This window comes from Eriocheir sinensis, chromosome 61 (genome assembly GCF_024679095.1).
Source record: "Eriocheir sinensis breed Jianghai 21 chromosome 61, ASM2467909v1, whole genome shotgun sequence".
Classification (NCBI taxonomy): Eukaryota; Metazoa; Arthropoda; class Malacostraca; order Decapoda; family Varunidae; genus Eriocheir; species Eriocheir sinensis.
This window is the reverse complement of record NC_066569.1, coordinates 10,119,469-10,141,589: the sequence shown is the minus strand read 5'-3', so window position 1 is coordinate 10,141,589 and position 22,121 is coordinate 10,119,469. Positions and strand designations below refer to the sequence as shown.

The following is a 22,121-nucleotide window of genomic DNA, read 5'->3' as shown; positions in this document are numbered from 1 at the left end:
CTGGCGTAATTGAGACTTAATAACTGGCTTCCTTCTCTTTTTTTTATCTCCCTCTCTTACTCTCCTTTTGTTCTTTCTCTCTCTCTCTCTCTCTCTCTCTCTCTCTCTCTCTCTCTCTCTCTCTCTCTCTCACACACACACACACACACACTGAAGCATTTTAACATTTCTCGCCCGACAGACTAGAGCTATCCAGTTATGCAAAAATTCTCTCTCTCTCTCTCTCTCTCTCTCTCTCTCTCTCTCTCTCTCTCTCTCTCTCTCAGTACGTTCACTTCTTCCCTTTAAACTCATCACTTCATACGTCTCTTCCTCCTCCTCCTCTTCCTCCTCTTCACTCTTTCTCACGTAAGCATACAAACATCAACTTTCTGTACAGTATGGTAAAGGACATTATTATTATCGTTAGCAGCAGAAGTAGTAGTAGTAGTAGTAGTAGTAGTAGTAGTAGTAGTGGTAGTAGTAGTAGTAGTAACAGGAAAACGAAACAAACCAAAATCATCTAAACTTTCTGTGTGTGTGTGTGTGTGTGTGTGTGTGTGTGTGTGTGTGAATGGCGAGCTCGTGTGTTCCTCAATTGGGTTAAAAGAAGCACTTTTCTTACACATGAACCAAGGCCATGAAGACAGCCTTGAGAGAGAGAGAGAGAGAGAGAGAGAGAGAGAGAGAGAGAGAGAGAGAAATTCCACCCAATCAAATCACAATTATTCAGAATTAAACTCATCACGATCACAATAATGACTAATAATAATAAAATAGCCTCCATGCAAACACGAATGAGAACAATGAATCACTGAAAACCAAGACCAAACCCTCCAATGAAACCACACAACTAGAAAACCTTCACAACAAAGCTATCCCTTGCCGAGAGCCGTCAGTGTTACCAACGAAAAACAAAGGCAGCGTCTGAGCATTTTTCCCCTTCGCTGAATTCCTCCATCATGCCTCCCTTGACTTACTAACACCATACTATTACTAACAATTTCACATACTACTTCCATTCCAATCGCTGTTATCTTCTACTAACCCTTACTGCTATTAAATCCCACATACTTCCCTTACAGTAACTATTTTTTTTCTCCTACTGGTGCTTGTCTATTGCCAACAAAGGAAATCACTGTTGGATGTACCCATCGATTCAACACAAATAAGTGGTTCATGGAGAGTTCTATGCTGGGAGCGGGTTTGGTCTGCCTAACAACCGATAGTGGTGGAACTGATGTCAAGGGAATTGGCTGAGGGGGAGATCTTGTAATATTGCTGGAACTGATAAGGGAACGGTTGAGGAAGGGAGAGCTTGTAATATTGCTGGAACTGATGTCAAGGGAATGGCTGAGGAAGGGAGATCTTGTAATATTGCTGGAACTGATGTCAAGGAATGGCTGAGGGGAAGATCTTGTAATATTGCTGGAACTGATGTCAAGGAATGGCCGAGAAAGGGAGAGCTTGTGATATTGCTGAAACTGATGTCAAGGGAACGGTTGAGGAGATCTTGTAATATTGCTGGAACTGATAAGGGAACGGTGGAGGAAGGGAGAGCTTGTAATATTGCTGGAACTGATGTCAAGGGAACGGTTGAGGAAGAGCTTGTAATATTGCTGAAACTGATGTCAAGGAATGGCCGAGGAAGGGAGAGCTTGTGATATTGCTGGAACTGATGTCAAGGGAACGGTTGAGGAAGAGCTTGTAATATTGCTGAAACTGATGTCAAGGGAACGGTTGAGGAAGGGAGATCTTGTAATATTGCTGGAACTGATGTCAAGGAATGGCCGAGGAAGGGAGAGCTTGTGATATTGCTGAAACTGATGTCAAGGGAACGGTTGAGGAGATCTTGTAATATTGCTGGAACTGATAAGGGAACGGTGGAGGAAGGGAGAGCTTGTAACATTACTGGAACTGATGTCAAGGGAACGGTTGAGGAAGAGCTTGTAATATTGCTGAAACTGATGTCAAGGGAACGGTTGAGGAAGGGAGAGCTTGTGATATTGCTGGAACTGATGTCAAGGTATGGCCGAGGAAGGGAGAGCTTGTGATATTGCTGAAACTGATGTCAAGGGAACGGTTGAGGAAGGGAGAACTTGTGATATTGCTGAAACTGATGTCAAGGGAACGGTTGATGAAGGGAGAGCTTGTAACATTGCTGGAACTGATGTCAAGGGAACGGCTGAGGAAGAGCTTGTAATATTGCTGAAACTGATGTCAAGGGAACGGTTGAGGAAGAGCTTGTAATATTGCTGAAACTGATGTCAAGGGAACGGTTGAGGAAGGGAGATCTTGTAATATTGCTGGAACTGATGTCAAGGGAACGGCTGAGGAAGAGCTTGTAATATTGCTGAAACTGATGTCAAGGGAACGGTTGAGGAAGGAAGAGCTTGTAATATTGCTGAAACTGATGTCAAGGGAACGGTTGAGGAAGGAAGAGCTTGTAATATTGCTGAAACTGATGTCAAGGGAACGGTTGAGGAAGGGAGATCTTGTAATATTGCTGGAACTGATGTCAAGGGAACGGTTGAGGAAGGGAGATCTTGTAATATTGCTGAAACTGATGTCAAGGGAACGGTTGAGGAAGGGAGATCTTGTAATATTGCTGAAACTGATGTCAAGGGAACGGTTGAGGAAGGGAGATCTTGTAATATTGCTGGAACTGATGTCAAGGGAACGGTTGAGAAAGGGAGAGCTTGTAACATTGCTGGAACTGATAAGGGAACGGTGGAGGAAGGGAGAGCTTGTAATATTGCTGGAACTGATGTCAAGGGAACGGTTGAGGAAGGGAGAGCTTGTAATATTGCTGGAACTGATAAGGGAACGGTTGAGGAAGGGAGAGCTTGTGATATTGCTGGAACTGATATCAAGGAATGGCCGAGGAGGGAGAGCTTGTAACATTACTGGAACTGATGTCAAGGGAACGGTTGAGAAAGGGAGAGCTTGTAATATTGCTGGAACTGGTATCAAGGAATGGCCGAGGAAGGGAGAGCTTGTAACATTGCTGGAACTGAAGCAAAGGGAACGGTCGAGGAGGGAGGAGAGCTTTTGATACGGATGAAACTGATGTCAAGGGAACAGACGAAGAGGGAAGAATTTGTAAACCGCTAAGTCATTAGAAAAATAAAGTGTTCCTATAACGAAATACAAAAGGAATTACAACGTTAATCCCACGTATCAACAATAATTATATATTTACGCATTTTGCAATCTGTATATAATTTTTGCTATGGACAAACGGCAAGTGGAATGAACTGATTAGTCTTAAGAATCGGCTTTTATTTGTTGATTTGCTGCCAGAAACCGAGACAAAAATGTTGGGTCATACGTCTGGCAGGGGAGACGGTGACGGCGGCGGCGGTGATGAGGGTGAGAGACCGACCCTGCCCGCGGCGCCTCTCTCTCTCTCTCTCTCTCTCATGACCTGCCTCTGCCTGCCTGCCTGCCTCCCCCCATTCCTAACCTCCTCTCCCTGCATTCCTTTTATTATGCGTTTTTTTTTCTTTCTTTCTTAATTTAGTTTAGTCTTCCTCCTCCTCTTCAACACTCCCTCCATTATTTTATTTTTCTTCTCTCTTTTCCTCCTTTGTTTCGTTTAGTCCCCCTCCTCCTCCTCCTCCATTCTATTTTCTCTCATTTCTTTTACCTCAACTTCTTTCATTCTGTCTGTATTTTTCTATCCATTTTTCGATCTATCTATATCAATTCATCACTTTCTTTCATTCTGTATATATTTTTCTATCCATTTTTTCGATCTATCTATATCAATTCCTCTCTCTCTCTCTCTCTCTCTCTCTCTCTCTCTCTCTCTCTCTCTCTCACACACACACACACACACACACACACACACACACACCTGGGGGCCTCGTGACGTCACATCAGTTATCAGGCGGACAAGCTTGAACAAAGAACTGGAGAATGCGGTACAGGTGTGTGTGTGTGTGTGTGAGAGAGAGAGAGAGGGCACTGTTTATGTCATCAGTGTCAAGATCACTGTGCTATCTCTCTCTCTCTCTCTCTCTCTCTCTCTCTCTCTCTCTCTCTCTCTCTCTCTCTCTCTCTCTTCTTATTCAGGGGTTATACACATGACCTTTCAGGAGCAAGGAACGGAGAGAGAGAGAGAGAGGAAAAGGCTGGTTCTTCATAACGGTATAGAATAGAGCAAGTCTCAAGCTGTGAAAGGACTCTCTCTCTCTCTCTCTCTCTCTCTCTCTCTCTCTCTCTCTCTCTCTCTCTCTCTCTCTCTCTCAATGCAGTAATTCACTCATGGATAGTTTCACTGAGCCTTTCATTGTATACCTGTGTGTGTGTGTGTGTGTGTGTGTGTGTGTGTGTGTGTGTGTGCGCGCAGAGTATATCACTACCACCACCATCATAGCATCTACTACTGCTACTATTAATAATAATAATAATTAATAATAATAATAAAATTATTTTGTTTATATATTCTTTCCAAGTCTTCTTGACAACTTGCAGAGAGAGAGAGAGAGAGAGAGAGAGAGAGAGAGAGAGAGAGAGGTTGATCACTTTCCCAGTTGAGGGGTTTAAGGTTACTGTCCTCCCCCTTCTGTGTGTGTGTGTGTGTGTGTGTGTGTGTCCACAGCATTCTTAGTTCCATTTTAATAAAACAAAAGTAAGAAATATATTAAGAAACGAAGTAGTAGTAGTAGTAGTAGTAGTAGTAGTAGTGGTAGTGGTAGGAATCCACATGATGTTTAACTTGCTCTTCAAGATTTAACGAGTCCTTCTTGAAGTCTTTCGACCCTTTCGACTGAATTTGGGAAGTTGGGAGAACGGGGAGGAAGAGAAAAGGAAAGCACAGGGGGGACGAGGAAACATGGAAATGCAGGCAACAGAAAGCCTATTGACTCATTACGAGGTTGCCTAGACACACGCCAGTCCTCGTCGACAGACCGACCGAGTGCTTTAGCTCTTGGGCAAGGCTGCCGCCAGCGATTCACACTCCACCAGCACGTTTACGGCGCGTGACCGTACCTGAACGGGACCGTAACGGGCCGGCACCAGCATGCGTATTCCCAGTACACCAGCACGTAAACGGCCCGGCCCTGCACGGGACCGTCATGGGCCGGCACCAGCGTGCTGCTCGCACCGTCTCGTAGCAGTACGATCCTGTCCTTAATTTCAGCCCGGACACATCTCAGCTGTGCTAAACATGTTCTTCCAGTTGTTGCTAAATGTCTTTATGGGACATGTCAAATAGGCAGACATGTTTTTCCACCAGTGAAATTATTTTCTCTGAAGAAAGAGGAAGAAGAGAAAGGAGATGAAGAGGGGGGGCTGAGGGAGAGAGGAGAAGAGGAGGAGGCGTAAAGAAAGTAGATGGAGAGGGAAAGTTGGAGGAAAGAAAGGAAAGAGGAGTGGTAAAGAGGGAAGAAGAATGAGGATGAATTTAGGAGGGAAATAAAAGTGTGAAGGAAAGGCAGGGAAGGTGAGGAAAGAGGGAAAGGAGGAGGAGGAGGAGAGAACAAGATTTCCCTTACTTCACCCCAAGAACTGTGTCAACAAGTCTCCTTCAACACTATTCCTCCTCCTCCTCCTCCTCCTCCTCCTCTTGCTTCTCCACCACATTATTATCTTTCTCCTCTTTTCTCCTTCTCCACCTCACTCTTCCAGCACTTTCTTCTTTTTCTCCTCCTCCTCCTCCTCCTCCTCCTTTTACACATTATTTTCCTCCTTCCTCCTCCGTCATACTCTTCCAGCACTATTTCTCCCCCTCCTCCTCCTCCTCCTCCTCTTCCTCATTCTTCTCTTCCTTCTTCTTCTTTTTCTTCTTCTTCTTCTTCTTCTTCTTCTTCTTCTTCCTCTAATAACAAAAGTTCCCATTACCATAACTCTGTCACTACCATGAAAGGACAAGAAAAAAATATATATATAACCTCTCTCTCTCTCTCTCTCTCTCTCTCTCTCTCTCTCTCTCTCTCTCTCTCTCTCTCTCGTCTCCACCTTCTCTCCTTCCATTCTCTCACAGTTGAGAGAGAGAGAGAGAGAGAGAGAGAGAGAGAGACGGACGTTTCCCCAGAAGTCTTTAGAGTCTTGGAAGAGGGGAAGAAGGGAAAGAAGGAAGAAAGGAAGGGAAGAAGGAAAGGATGAAATAAAAATGAAGCGGAGGAAAAAAAAGAGGAAAGATGAAAAAAAGGAAGGGAAGGAAGGAAAAGCAAAAATGGATTAAGGAAAGGAAGAAAAGAATAAAAGTTAAATAAGGACATAAGAAAGGGAAAAGAAGAAAATAAGGAGATAAGGAAAGGAGGAGGAGGAGGAAGAAATGAGAGGAAAGGAGGAGAAAAGAAAGGAAAAATAAAGAAGGGAGGGATGAAAGGAGGAAATTAGGTAAAGGATGATGGGGAAAGAGGGAGGGAAAAAAAGGGGAAAAAGAAAGGAAAAGACAGAGAGAGGGAAGGAGAATAATAAAAGAGAAGGAGGAAGGAAGGGAGGGAAAAGACGAAGATGGGGGGAAAAAAGAAAAGGGAGGGAAAAAAAGTGGAGAAGGGAGGAAAAGGAAAAAAAAAATGAAGGGAGTGTGTGGGGGGGGAGGGGGAGGGTCAAAGGGATGCCTCCAGCTCTAACTTACTTTTTTGCTGTGTGTGTGTGTGTGTGTGTGTGTGTGTGTGTGTGTGTGTGTGTGTGTGTGTGTGTGTTTGATGGCCAGGCTGATTCCGTCTCTCTCTCTCTCTCTCTCTCTCTCTCTCTCTCTCTCTCTCTCGTGTGTGTGTGTGTGTGTGTGTGTGTGTGTGTGTGTGTGTGTGTGTGTGTGTGTGTGTGTGTGTGTGTGTGTGTGTGTGTGTGTTTTGATGGCCAGGCTGATTCCGTCTCTCTCTCTCTCTCTCTCTCTCTCTCTCTCTCTCTCTCTCTCTCTCTCTCTCTCTCTCCACTTTCTACACCAACAAGACTAACCTGTTGTTCATCCTTTCCCTTCAGTCTTCCTCTAGTCACTTCCGGTTCACATTCACCCAATAATAATAATAATAATAATAATAATAATAATAATAACAAAGGGAGGTGGGTAACAGGAACAATGTGTCTATGGAGGGGGGGGGAGGGGGGGGAATGCAGTGTGTGTGTGTGTGTGTGTGTGTGGGTGTGTGTGTGTGTGTGTGTGTGTGACCTGACCGTTTTTTTTTTTCGAGGGCCGCTGACATCATCACACACACACACACACACACACACACACACACACACACACACACAGGTACACGTGAACACACTTTTTTTTTTTTGTCATGATTACACGCTTGATAATTTAGTTCTTGGTGTGTTTTTGTTGTTGTTGGAGGTGGTGATTGTGGTGGTGGTGGTGGTGATTGTGGTGGTGGTGATTGTGGTGGTGATGGTGGTGGTGGTGATTGTGGTGGTGGTGAGGACGCGTGAAGAGGCGCCAAGAAGTATTGATTGTGGTTGGTTCCTTCATCTTCCTTTCCTCTTTTTTTTTAACTCTCTCTCTCTCTCTCTCTCTCTCTCTCTCATTTTCGTCTTATCCTCCTCCTCCTCCTCCTATTTCCTCCTTTTACCTTTTTTTTCTTCTTTTTTCCTTCATCATCACGCTATCACGCTACGCCTTTATCATCACCCGTGTGTGTGTGTGTGTGTGTGTGTGTGTGTGTGTGTGTGTGTGTGTGTAAAGATATTGATACAAGAATATTAGTCGGAACTGCATTATTATTGTAGTAGTAGTAGTAGTAGTAGTAGTAGTAGTAGTAGTAGTAGTAGTAGTAGTAGTAGTAGTAGTAGTAATAGTAGTAGTAGTAGTAGTAATAGTAGTAGTAGTAGTAGTAGTAGTAGTAGTAGTAGTAGTAGTAGTAGTAATAGTAGTAGTAGTAGTAGTAGTAGTAGTAGTAGTAGTAGTAGTAGTAGTAGTAGTAGTAGTAGTAGATTGACTGAACCGCCTAAGTCTATATTTTCTACTTTACAGGAAATCAGAAAAGAACTGTCATTATCTCATTTGACTTAATATTTAGGCAGAAATGAAAAGGCCAATTCTAGAACACTCGAACCCTGAATGACGAAGGCAACTATTCAAAAACGGGCGTCAAGTGTTAAAAAGTTGATGTAGACAAAAACCTGGAAAGTTTTGGAAAGTTTCGTTTAGTCGGCGCAACATCTGTGGTCATATGCCGGAGAGAGACAGAAGGGGAAGGAATTATAGGAGAAGGGAACAGACCCCAGGAGACGGGACACAACCCCCGATTAATACCTGGTACCCATTCACTGCTGGGTGGACAGGGGCGTAGGGTATTACAAAAACCTGGAAAAAGCTGAAAAATGACTTAGGGGATTATTTTATGAGGGTGACGATGTGGCCCTTACCCTCTCCCTTCCCTCCCACCAGGGGCAAGTTCGCGGCGGTGCGTCGGGCGCGCTGCCTCCGCTCGGGCACATGGTTCGCCGCCAAGGTGATGCGGAAGCGGCGGCGTGCCCAGGACGTGCGCCACGAGATCCTGCACGAGGCTGCCGTGCTGCTGCTGGCCCGCCCCTCCTCCCGCATCGTGTCCCTGCACCAGCTGTACGAGACGGCCTCAGAGATCGTCCTGGTCCTCGAGCTGTAAGTCAACTCTCTTTGCTGGTTCCGGTGAAGATTCCGTCGATGCACCCCGTCATATGTCCTTTCCTACATAGCACACTGCTTTTATGTTGTCATAGGTCTTTTACTAATCCCTTTTTGGTCCTTAGCCCGGTAGCAGCGACGGGACAAATTTGTGGCTTTACCGTGTAGCAGCGACAGGCCAAATTTGTGCCATGATTTAAACCCCCAAAATAGATGATACATAAACTGATCACAAATGCTTAGATATATATTATGAAATGGTTTGTGTGAGTGATGATTTTTCTCATTTTTCTCGCTTAGAGGGACCATTAAGAAACATGACCCCCGTTGCTACCGGGTTAGGGTCGCTAAAAGGCAAGGGAATATACACGATCCCCCTGTTTTTTTTTTTTTTTTTTTTTTCTCACATTGAGTTGCACTGGGCTACTCACCTACCGCGGCCGGACGGGTTACGGCACATATTTCATCCCTATTTTTACACTTATTTTCATCTCTGCATCTTTCCTATGGTTGTCCGGGAGGTTTGAAGGTTAGAACATGAGAGCAGTGGGTTAAGCACGTAACGAGAAATGCCCTCCCACCCCCCCGTCACAGTGTCACACGTTTCAGAGAGCCCCCTAAAAAGAACGTCACACTTTTGAGGGGGCAGTATTGCGACCCTCCCTAATCCCTTCCCTGACACATTTCAAACAACCTTCCCCCCCAAAGAAAAAAGAATATCACACTTTTGAGGGGGCAGTATTGCGACCCTCCCTTATCCCTTCCCTGACACATTTCAAACAACCTTCCCCCCAAAGAAAAAAGAATATCACACTTTTGAGGGGGCAGTTTTGCGACCCTCCCTAATCCCTTCCCTGACACATTTCAAACAACCATTCCCCCCCAAAGAAAAAAGAATATCACACTTTTGAGGGGGCAGTATTGCGACCCTCATACTCCCTTCCCTGACACAATTCAAACAACCTTCCCCCCCAAAGAAAAAAGAATATCACACTTTTGAGGGGGCAGTATTGCGACCCTCCCTAATCCCTTCCTGACACATTTCAAACCTTAAACCTTACCCCAAAGAAAAAGAACATCACACTTTTGAGGGGGTAGTTTTGCGACCCTCCCTAATCCCTTCCCTGACACATTTCAAACAACCATTCCCCCCCAAAGAAAAAAGACTATCACACTTTTGAGGGGGCAGTATTGCGAGTTTTGCGACCCTCCCTTATCCCTTCCCTGACACATTTCAAACAACCTTCCCCCCCAAAGAAAAAAGAATATCACACTTTTGAGGGGGTAGTTTTGCGACCCTCCCTTATCCCTTCCCTACCCCCCACCCTCTCATTCTCTACAAGTCCCACGGTTCAATAGACACCCTCCACCCCTCCCTCGGTGTGACGTCCTTGTGAATGACTTAAATTCTTGATATAGTGTTTGAGTGTTAAGTGAAGTGTATTGCTCCCCACAACTACACCGCCCCCGACCCCCTCTCATTTTCTAGAAGTCCCACGGTTCAATAGACACCCTCCACCCCTCCCTCGGTGTGACGCCCTTGAATGTCCTTCACTCACTCCTTTCAATATTTGATGAGAGAAAACAGTGCGCAGAAAGGTCAACTAAAGCATTTTAAGTGATCTGTAAGTTTTCATCTTTACTTTAACTATCTGTAGGCAAACCAGACCCCATCTCCCTTAATTTTAGAGTAGCCCCCTTAAACCTCACCCCCACCAACCCAAACCCCATCTCCCTTAATTTTAGAGTAGCCCCCTTAAACCTCACCCCCGGCAACCCTAACCCCATCTCCCTTAATTTTAGAGTAGCCCCCTTAAACCTCACCCCCGGCAACCCTAACCCCATCTCCCTTAATTTTAGAGTAGCCCCCTTAAACCTCACCCCCACCAACCCTAACCCCATCTCCCTTAATTTTAGAGTAGCCCCCTTAAACCTCACCCCCGGCAACCCTAACCCCATTTTCTATCAGTACCTCTTCCGTTAAACCATTGTTCTTCTCTCCATTAACATCCTCTAACTTAAAACAAAATCCTAACTCTTATTTATTTATCTCAAGAATAAGTAAATGTATATGTTTTAATTTTAAGGCAACCCCCCCTTAAGTCATTATATACTAATCTACTGCAGAATTAAGACCTTTCCCAACGTCTTCCACCTGTGTCTGATATTAGTGTACTCCATCCTGCTCAGTCAATGGTTTTAATTACATCTCTCTCCTGGTTCTCTGTCTGGTAGTGTACTTCATCCTGCTCTGGTAAAGGTTTTAATATAATCTCTCTACCTGGTTCTCTGTCTGGTGTTAGTGTACTCCATCATTCTCTGGTAAAGGTTCTAATTTCATCTCTCTACCTGGTTCTCTGTCTGGTGTTAGTGTACTCCATCATACTCTGGTAAAGGTTCTAATTTCATCTCTCTACCTGGTTCTCTGTCTGGTGGTAGTGTACTCCATCCTGCTCTGGTAAAGGTTCTAATTTCATCTCTCTACCTGGTTCTCTGTCTGGTGGTAGTGTACTCCATCCTGCTCTGGTAAAGGTTCTAATATAATCTCTCTACCTGGTTCTCTGTCTGGTGTTAGTGAACTCAATCCTTCTCTGATAAAGGTTCTAATTCAACCTCTCTCCCTGGTTCTCTGTCTGGTGTTAGTGTACTCCATCCTGCTCTGGCAAAGGTTCTAATTTCATCTCTCTACCTGGTTGTCTGGTGTTAGTGTACTCCATCTTACTCTGGCTATGGCAAAGATTCTTATTTTAATTCTCCACCTGGTTCTCTGTTTGGTGGTGGTTCACTCCATACTGCCCCAGCAAAGTTTCTTATTCTATATCTCTTCAGGTCCTCTGTCTGCCCTCACATACAATTCCTAGGTTGTCCATCTGTCATCTGTTTCACCCATGATGTGGCCTTCCCAAGTCCATTTGTTAGTCCTCATAGTCACTAAAATATCTTCAACCTTTATCTGTTCCCTGTTCCATGATGTTCACTCCCCGTCTCTCCTTGTGCGACCCATGATTTTTCTCTCTATTGCTCTGCGTGATTCTTCTATTCAAATTTATCATATTTTTGGTAATTTATAGTAATATAGTTTGTGTAATAAGAATATTAATAGTAGAAGTAGTAAAGGTAAAACTTCTACTGTACTACTACTACAAATAATGATGGTAATAACCCCCCCTTGCCTGCAGGGCTGAGGGCGGCGAGCTGCAGCGGGTGATTGACGAGGAGGAGAGTCTGTGCGAGGAGGCGGTGCGGCGCTACATGACCAACATCCTCGCGGCGCTCAGGTTTCTGCACGCCCACAACATAGCCCATCTGGACCTCAAGGTACACACACACACTTGGCCCATTGCAGGGTCAATCGGGTTTTTGTACCAATTATAATGCTTCTGATGATACACATATGGTGTTCCATTAGTTAGGAAAAGGGCAGTGGTCAAGGTAGGGCAGCAGATATTTGTGGGAACTTAACATTCACGGGTGTCTATTGTTAAGTAACCCCTGTGAAGGGAATGTTAAGGGACGACTGTGCTCCCAGACCAGACCTGTTGCTCCCGACACCACCCTTCACCATTCCCTGAACCCCTCAACAAGTGTCCGTTCACCTGGTATTTATAGTCCCAAGGAGACAAAGGGGTTGACCTAAGTAGCCTCAACATGTGTGCTTTGGTACCGCCATTTCTGTCCAAACGCGTTTAGCGTCCCAGGGTTGGAACAACCCATGGTGTCCAACGTGCAACCCAAAATTTGAGTATATTGGAGTCATGGTACCATGTGGCAATTGGTGGGTCACTCCTGGGTCAGTTGACTGCAGAGTGTCAGGGCTGGATGCCAGCCATCACCAATGTGGTTGTTTTGTAACCAAAAATACCCAGTAACAATAAATTTTGGGGTGAAAAAAATAGTGTCTGCATGGGTATGAGAGGAGCACATTAATACACACCCCGTGCTGTTGTGCTGCCCTCATTTTCATTCCATATGCAGCCATTTCTCAGCCACTCATAGCTTCAGTTAGCTGAAGAAGACAGGTTAAGCATGCTAGAAAGAAACAGCCACTAACCTTGTAGGAGAGGAACTGTGCTCTGTGGCTCCCTTCACTCCCCTTACCTGGAAGAGAGAACTGTGTGTGAATATACTGAGTAAAATGTGTCAGAGTGTGTGAGGGATACCGTTCAGCATCACTATTCTGAGATGGCACTGTACTACTCCTTGACTCCCTCCAGTCCCCTCACCTGGGAAAAAATATAGTGAGTGTGGATATATTGAAAGAAAGACGTTGTTTGTGTGTGAGTATATATAATTCACCCTGGCCTGAACACACAATCACCAGCCAAAACCCTCATCGAATACGCTTTGGAGCTCTAGTGACGGTTCTTTGGGTACGACTGGAGTCTCACACCCACACACCCCCGGGAGGCAGACACAACCCTGACTGACACTTGGGGCGGTATTCTCAGACTCTCCCACCTCTCACATCAACGATTTCCAAAGGCCTTAAAGGAGATCAGACGGGTTCTAATGAGTGCTATTTTAGATTCATGGTACAGAAGAAGGGTCAACCAATCAGAAGGGTCAAACTACCCCTGAAAATGCCCACCACTCCTACGTAAGCCTTGTCAGATATGTGTGTTTGGGCGTCGAGATGTTTAAGAATATGACCCTTGGTACCCATTCTCTGCTGGGTGGACAAGGGGCACAGATTAGACTGCCCATTCAACTCCACTCTGCCCAGGAATTGAACATGGGACCTCTTGATTGTGATGCTGACCACTGCAATTCAGAATATTTTTTTGTGAGAGAGAACAGTTCTTTTTCACTTTGAGCTACGAGGATATCATCATCTTGGGAGGCTGTGGCTGAGTGGTTAGTGCATGGCCTAAGACTACCCACATGCTGTCCTATAGACCACCTGTCAACCCACACTCTGGAGAAACTCTCTAAACAGGATCCAAGATGAGTTCTGGGGGGGGCATGAGCCAAGCAAGATGGTGCTACTATAAAATACTTGCCTGTGCTGTAATGGGCTGGGGTCGACTAACAGGCCCCACCATAAAAGCCTACTGACACTTTAGGTTAATCGTAGAAGAAAAAAATACTGACCATTAGAAGCTTTAAGATTTTGGGTGTGAGTGTGAGACAGGAGTTTGTTTTGTCTCTTCCAGCATCCCTCTCCCAAGCCCAGCACTCCTCTCTTAAACCCACACCCCTCCAATCCTCCTCCCAGCATCCTTCCCTCACCCCTCCAATCCCTCTCCCAAGCCCACTCCCAGCACTCCTCTCTTAAACTCACACTCCCCCAATCCTCAAGCCACACTCTGATCCTCCTCCCAGCATCCTTCCCTCACCCCTCCAATCCCTCTTCCACCATCTCCCTTACCCCTAACACCTCTCTTCTCTCCCCGCACAGCCCCAGAACCTGCTGCTGATGGGGGAGCACCCGGTAAGCGAGGTCAAGCTGTGCGACTTCGGAATCTCTCGCATCATTCTCTCGGACATTGAAGTGAGGGAGGTTTTGGGGACCCCGGACTATGTGGGTGAGTGCGGGTGTGACTGTGGATGTGGCTATGGCTGAGGGTGTGGGTGTGAGTTTAAGTATGGGTGTGTGGGTGTGTGGCTATGGGTATGGGTGTAGTTGTGGGTGTAATTCATGAAAAAAATTTGATAGGTTGTGCATACTTGTCTAAAAGCAGAAATAGTTGTAGTAGAAGTATTAAAATATCACAGAATGCCAGACTAATCTCTCTCTCTCTCTCTCTCTCTCTCTCTCTCTCTCTACCCAGCCCCTGAGATCCTGCAGTACGAGCCCATTAGTTTGGCGACAGACATGTGGTAAGTGTGATGAGCGCTGTGGAGTGTTATTATTATTATTATTATTATTATTATTATTATTATTATTATTACTGTTGTTGTCATTGTTGTTGTTGTCGTTGTTGTTGTTGTTGTTATAAATGCATCTGGTTCCCCATCGTCCGAGTCACCACCATAATAGTATCATTATCATCACCATCCCTATCATCACCATCACCACCACCAAGCACCTATCATCATGACCATCACCACCCACCATCATCACCACCACTACTACAACTTCTACACACCATTACTCATCCCATCACCACCACCACCACCAGTATCATCATCACCATCACCACCAATCATCACTACCACCACCACACACCATTACCACAACCATCACCACCCACCATCATCACCACCACTACAACCATTGCTACACACCATTACTCATCCCATCACCACCACTACCAGTATCAACATCACTACCACCACACTATCACCACAACCATCACCCCTACACCCCCCCATCTCACCTCACTACCACTCCCCCACTACCTCACTACCACTACTACTACTACTACCCCACCACCACCACCACCATCGCCCTCACCTCCCCACCACCCCCCTAACCCCCTCCCCCCTGCAGGTCGGTGGGGGTGCTTGCGTATGTCCTGCTCACTGGTCATTCACCCTTCGGAGGCAACACCAAGCAGGAGACCTTCCTCAACATCTCCCAGGGCCAGGTGGACTTCCCGGAGGACCTCTTCGGGGAAGTGTCGGGGGCGGCCATTGACTTCATCACCCGCCTCCTCTTGGTTGACCCCGGGTGAGTGGTTGAGTGTTGGTGGGGTGGGGTGGGGGAGAGCTGGGTGTGTCGGGCTGTTTAGGTGTGTTGTGTGTGTGTGTGTGTGTGTGTAGGGATGTCTAGGTGTGTGTGTGTGTGTGTGTGTGTGTGTGTAGGGTGGTGTTGGAGTATACCAGTGTAGGGGTGTTGCCTATCATCTGTGCTGTGTCATTTGTGTTTCCATATACCTAGTGTTGTCTCATATTCCCTTCTGTGTTGTATGATTGCTTACCTAGCGATGGCATAAGAGTCGAGGGAGCCAGTATCGTTCATAAGGGCTGCCTCTTCTCAATTGGCTATGAACATGCTGGTCGTATTTGTTGTTACTGATACCGTTTACCGTTGATGAGGTTTCAGGCCCCGGTCCGCCGCCATAGCAGCGTTCCACAGGGCCACTAACATTAAACAGTAATATTAGCACCTAAACTTGTCCTCAATCCTCATATTTGTTAAGTCGTAGGATTAAATGCATGAACTCTTTCACTACACACAACCTCCTCCGGCAAACTGTTCCACCAATGATTCACGTAGCAGCCCTGTTCCACTCCCCTCCTTGTGTTGCTTTGCCTCACTTGCATTGCTGTGTTGCAGGTCCCGGCTGACGGTGGAGGAGGCCATGCAACACCAGTGGCTCAGTGACATCCAGAACCCTGCCCGACCCCTGCCTGCCCCTGCCGACACCACCACCAGTGACACCACCCCCACAGCCAGTCTTGAAACCATCACCACCACCACCAGTACCTCCACCACTCCAGCTAAAGCCCCAGTCACTTCACCACCACCCCCACCATCCACACCGCCACCTCCCCTACCATCAACACCGCCACCACCACTACCATCAACACCACCGCCGTCCACACCACCACCTGCCCACAACCCTATAAGTCCCAGTGGAATGGCGTCATACCACTACATAACTGGCGGTGTGAGTGGAGGTGTAAGTGGAGGTAGTAGCAGCAGAAGTGGAAGAGGAGGTGGAGGAGGAGGAGGAGAGCGAAAGGAGAACCGTCACACCAGTTCTCCATCTCCAACACCACCTCCACACCACCACTACCACTCCACCACCCCCACCTCCACACCCCCTTGCCGACGTGGAGCAAAAAGTGGAGGTGGAGGAGGAGAGCGTAAGGAGAACCGCCACACCAGTTCCCCATCCCCAACTCCACCTCCACACCACCATTACCGCTCCACCACCCCCACCTCCACACCCCCTTGCCGACGTGGAGGAGAACGTAAGGAGAACCGTCACACCAGTTCACCCTCCCCGACACCTCCACACCACCACCACCACTCCACCACCCCCACCTCCACACCTCCCTGCCGACGTGGAGCGAACAAACTCAACAAGGAAAACAACCGCAACACCATCAACAAACACACCTCAGAGGAGCACCACCACCATCACCACCCTGCCCCACCCACTGCCCCGCCACCGCTCGACTCCCCATCAAAGCCCCGCGCCCGCCCCGGACACCACGAGAAGGGGAGGAGGGAGGGAGAGGGTGGGGCACGGAAGGTGGTGGCCTCAGGGAAGGAGAACAAGGAGGTGAAAGAGGTCAAGGAGGTCAAGTTGAGGCCGTCCCCGCTGTGTTTGAGGCGCCAGGGGTCGAAGTGTGACCTCAAGAGCCCCGGGGACCAGCATAAGTGTGGACCGGGGCAAGCGTCAGTTAGTATCATCCTGGAGAAGGGGATTATATGCTAACCCCGCCCCGCCCTGCCCCGCCCCGACACAAACCTGCCCCAACCCTGCGGCCAACCAACCCAGTCCCACCAACCCTACCCGACCCTACCACCCTGTCCTGCTCTGCCTACCACAACACCCCAACCTGCCCCTGCATACCACTCCCCTCCTCCCTGCCTACCCTTCCCAGCCTACCACTCTGTCCTGTCCTACCTCTCCTCTTACTGTCCGCCAGCTATGTCCTGCCTACCCTAGTCTGTCCCCTGTCTGAAGTGTTAAGTGACTGTCTGAAGTGCTGGGTGACTGTCTGGAGTGCTAAATGACTGTCTAAAGTGCTGATAAGTGCTCCCTGACTGTCTAAAAGTGCGAGGTGACTGTCAAGTGCTAAATGACTGTGCAAAGTGCTGATGAGTGCTCCCTGACTGTCTAAAGAACTGAGTGACAGCCATGGAAGCAAAGTGAGTGTCTTGAGTGCTTGCTAACAGTCAGAAATGCTAAATGAGTGTGTATATCAAGTGCCTGAGTTCCCTGTCGACGGGTCCTATCTGTTGATGAGCTCAAATGAGGCTTTCAAAAGAGGAGATGGAGGGATATATAGTCAGCTGGTCTTTGGTAATGTTCTGTCCCGGTAAACCAAGTGGTGGGTGAGTAGGAGGAAGAAAGAGGAGGAGGATGAAGAAGGAAAGTAAAGGAGGAAGAGTAGAAAGGAGAGGAAGGAGAAGGGAGAAGAGGAAGAAGAAAAAGGAGGAGGATGAAGAGTAAGGAGAGGGAAAAAGAAGGAAAGTAAAGGAGGAGTAGAAAGAAGAGGAAGGAGGAGAAGGGAGAAGAGTAAGAAGGAGGAAGAAGAAAAAGGAGGAGGATGAAGAGTAAGGAGAGGGAAAAAGAAGAGAGAGGAGGAATATATATAGCTAAACAGTACACCCAGAAAATGGCAGGGCAGGTGGAGGAAGGGGGATGTTTTAGTTGGTAATAACACTAAGAATAATGATACCCAATGATGATGACTGTGATGATGGCAGTGTAATAATGATGACAATAATGATAATGACTGTGTGGAAGAAGGCTGGAATATAATCTTTGGTGTGTCTAGTGTGAAGAGAAGGTGTGCAGAGGTGTGTCTGAGAGTGTGGGAAAAGGGTTACAAGACAGCCTTAGATCCTTGCCCAGTGTGAATAGGGTGTGGGAGAGGGGGTGAGAAAGCATGTGGGAGGTGTGCATGAGAAGGGATGAGTGGGCATGTGTGTGGAGAGGGGGTGAAAGAGTTTGTAATATGCCGATTTACCTGAAAACCAAATACTCCCAGGTAGCTCTATCCCAAAAGTGGAAATATAAAGGGAAACCACCCACATAACCTTTAAAAAATCTAGCATATGTACCAGCTCAACCAACCTAATCAATTCTATTATATAACGAACCCCTACCATCACCCACACCCAACCCAGCAACCTCATGGGCCCACTAACCGAACATTAAGCCTTCATCAGCTCAACCGACCTAACCAATTATATCATCTAACATACCATTATCACCACCCACACCCACACCCAGCAACCTCATTCATCAGCTCAACCAACCTAACCAATTATATTATCTAACATACCATTATCACCACCCATACCCACACCCAGCAACCTCATGGACCCACTAACTGAACCTAGCCAAACTTTAACCCTTCGTCAGCTCAAGCAACCTAACCATTTATCTACCAAACCCCTACCACCATCCACACCCAGCAACCTTCTCGACCCACTAACCTAACCTAACCCAACTTTAAGCCTTCGTCAGCTCAAGCAACCTAACCATTTATCTACCAAACCCCTACCACCATCCACACCCAGCAACCTTCTCGACCCACTAACCTAACCTAACCCAAATTTAAACCTTCATAAGAAATATAAGAAAGAACATATCAGGACTCTATATACATACATCTGTCTTATCCTTCTGTCCTTGTGTATAAGTATATATATGGAGTGTGTACATATATAAAGCATGAGTATTATTATCACTATAAGTACTAACAGTGGCAGGGGTGTGTGTGAATTTGTGTGTTGCTGTGGTGATATTTTCTACGCTAGCTATACCCACTGAGAGAGAGAGTGAGTGTGGGAGATTCTTTTCTATATTCTTATACTATACCCTTTTATGTGAATGTGTGTGTGTGTGTCGAGAGAGAGAGACGGTGTTTATCCTCCACAGTATCCAGTTTCCTTCCAATGAGTGAAGGAATGTCTATGTAGGATTAGCAGTTTATTAAAGCGGGGATCTGACAAATATTAAAAATGAAAAGGGGGAGAGAAACCTTATATTCCACTGTATCCAATAGGTTTTTCACGTACATAGCGATGTCTCAACAGAATAAGGGCTGATGACAATTATGAGCTGACACACCTCATCATTGATTACTGTATGTCACCCTTAGAAATGATAACTTGTGAGGAGAAAGAAGAGTTACTGGAACATATATTATGGAACGCGGGACCTGAGGCGTGGATGACTGCTCCTCTCTCTCCCTCTCCCTGTCTGTTTCTGCCTCTCTCTCTCTCCCTTCCTCTCCCTCCCTTATCTTCTTGCTTTCTCCTCTTAATCTTCCCCTACTAGCCCTTTGTCGTGTGTAGAAGCCTGACTCCTTAAAACAATAGCTACAGGAGAAGGTTAAAGAGACACAACTTCTTTTAATCAACTAGTATAATCTGTCACCCTTAGAAATGATAATGTAAGGGGACAAGGAAGAGTTACTAGAACTTATGTATCAAGCAATAGCACCTAACTCCTAGCCTGACTCCTTAAAAGCATACTGGAGGGTTAAAAAGGCATAACTTCTTTTTGTTAACTAGTAATCTGTTAACCATACATGTGATAACTTGAAGGGAGGATGACGGGTTACAGACATATGTTACTAGCACCTATCATGCATACCTGACTCCATAAAATTAAGGTTAGAGAGGAATATATGACATGAGAGAGGGAGTTATTAGGGCATATGTGTTACTTTAATTGTGCATACAGTGGTTTGTCTCGACAATAAAGGTGAAAGGTATCTACAAGTGTGTTACAAGGTGCATCTGTATAACCTTGATTGTGTATAAAGGGATTTAAGTCACTACATAATGGTATATACTTAAATAAGAGGCTTAATCTGATACCTTTCCTGTGTATATATATATATTATCAGGGAAGTGCACACCCATTACCAGGTATATCCAAGACACGTTTGTCATGTAAATATATAGAGTGCAGTATAGCCAGCTTGCCTTGCCTTCCACACCTTCTCTAAGAAACGCTGAATATAGTGTATCGGAGAAGGGGGTGATGGATAGTGAATGGAGTGTGTGTGTGTGTGTGTGTGTGAGACAGCGTGTGTGTGTGTGTGTGTGTGTGTGTGAGCTCAGTAATGGAGAAACACCTGTCATTTGTCAAGGTGTGTAAAGGCTACCTGTTGATGCTATAATTAGGTCAGGTCGCCACCCCTTTGCACACACCTGTCAGCCCTTCCATAACGAGGAGCGTCAGCCTTGTATATTCGCAGCTTTTTGTAATATTTTTGTAGCTGTAGCCCACCACCAAAACCACTTTGTAGAAATAAAGGATGGAAAGAAATGGCTGACTGATTGTTCTTCACCTACCCTGATCACAAAAAAACTTGTATATGAAGTTTACTACGGTGTTATTTAACCGTGTAGCAGCGACGGGGCAAATTTGTGGCTTTACCGTGTAGCAGCAACGGGGCAAATTTGTGGCTTTACCGTGTAGCAGCGACGGGGCAAATTTGTGGCTTTACCGTGTAGCAGCAACGGGCCAAATTTGTGCAATGATTTAAACCCCCCCAAAATAGATGATACATATACTGATCAGAAATGCTTTGATATATATTATGAAATGGTTTATGTGAGTGATGATTTTTTCTCAATTTTCGTGCTTAGAGGGACCATTAAGAAACATGATCCCAACTGCTACCAGGTTAATTGTGTCTAAATTTGCGATTACAGAAAATATATATATGGTTTTCTGTTTTCCGTAATGACAAAAAAAAATGATGGTGGTGAAGGAGGAGGGAGGAAAATTAACAAAAGTTTCAGTATTTAAGGGCCATAGGTGTGTATCTATTACTGCAAATATAAATAGTTTACTGCTTTTTTGTAATAGTAATAAAAAGATGATGAAGGATGGAGGAAAATGAAAAAAGTATGCCACTAAGGAACAAAGGCGTGCATCTATTACTGCATTTCTATAATATCCCTTTACTTCTGGAACACTAGTGACAGACAAGACCACAGTGGCTCCCAACCTTCCCTACTCATGACACTTTATCAAGCCCTCAGACCCGCCGGCCCCTCAGCCATCAGCCAGCACAGCTACACGTGTACTTTTCATGCTGCAGGAGGAAGGGAAGGGAGGCAGCATCATGATGAGCGGCAGAATAGGAAAACTAAACTCCTGCAGCTGATGCCCCTCGAAGCTCCAATGCATTTTTTAAGTTAAGGTGCGTGCGAAATAACGACAGAAGAAAATAAACTCCTGCAGCAGACGCCCCTACAAACTCCAATACCCTTTTTTTCATTCATGGAAAAACTGTAAGGAGTCGCGGCCTTGCCCTTGACCATTACCTGAGTGCTGGTGTCCATCCCTCGAGGTGCTCGGCGTCACCCGTGTTCCTCGCCGCTGCCCTGCCCCAGCACCCCCGTGGCGGCCGGGGGGCGTCACTCCCTCAGGGGTGCACGTGCCGGGGGGAGGGGCGTCGCTCCGCCACGCCTGCCCCATGGAGCCCCGGGGGGCGGGTGTCCCTGCGACCAAGTCTCCACGCCGCGCCGCGCCGCCCCCCGCCCAGGCAGCCTCAGGGCCACGCACTCGCAGTCAGTAGAAAAACGGGCCTTGTAGGAATCCCGCGGGTGTACAGATTCCAGCGTGCCTATTGTGATGTGTAGACACTTAAAACACACATTCCCGCGTCATCGTGCGCACACAGCCCGCCACGACAAATGCCTGACACGCCGCGGCGATCTAGGCGCCGCGTGCGTCACCGTGAAACCGCACTGAACTAAGCTGATTGACTGAAAGGTGTATTTTGTTGGCGTTAAAAGGTGGCATTCATTATGAGATGATGACTAAAGGGAATTTTCACCATTAGTCATTATCAAATTTGGTTGGGTTCGAATTAATGTACATATGGTGGAGAAACTGGTGCTGCTGAACGCCGCCATGCAGTGGACAGCACACAGCTTCATTCGTGTACACAGCCTGCTGGAGGATATAAATGACAACAAGTA

The 22,121-nt window shown here is 46.4% G+C and overlaps 1 protein-coding gene across 1 annotated transcript in view; it reads left to right on the top strand.

The window, feature by feature from the left end:
- LOC126986427 (ribosomal protein S6 kinase beta-2-like) overlaps nucleotides 1-16,882 on the top strand; it is a 28,587-nt gene extending 11,705 nt beyond the window's left edge. Inside the window, exons 2-7 of the mRNA XM_050842579.1 lie at nucleotides 8,327-8,539; nucleotides 11,722-11,860; nucleotides 13,941-14,067; nucleotides 14,314-14,362; nucleotides 14,976-15,155; nucleotides 15,765-16,882. Of these exons, the coding sequence (XP_050698536.1) occupies nucleotides 8,327-8,539; nucleotides 11,722-11,860; nucleotides 13,941-14,067; nucleotides 14,314-14,362; nucleotides 14,976-15,155; nucleotides 15,765-16,875 (1,819 nt within the window). The 3' untranslated portion in view covers nucleotides 16,876-16,882. The remainder of the gene's footprint in view (nucleotides 1-8,326; nucleotides 8,540-11,721; nucleotides 11,861-13,940; nucleotides 14,068-14,313; nucleotides 14,363-14,975; nucleotides 15,156-15,764) is intronic.
- Nucleotides 16,883-22,121: the final 5,239 nt, after the last annotated feature.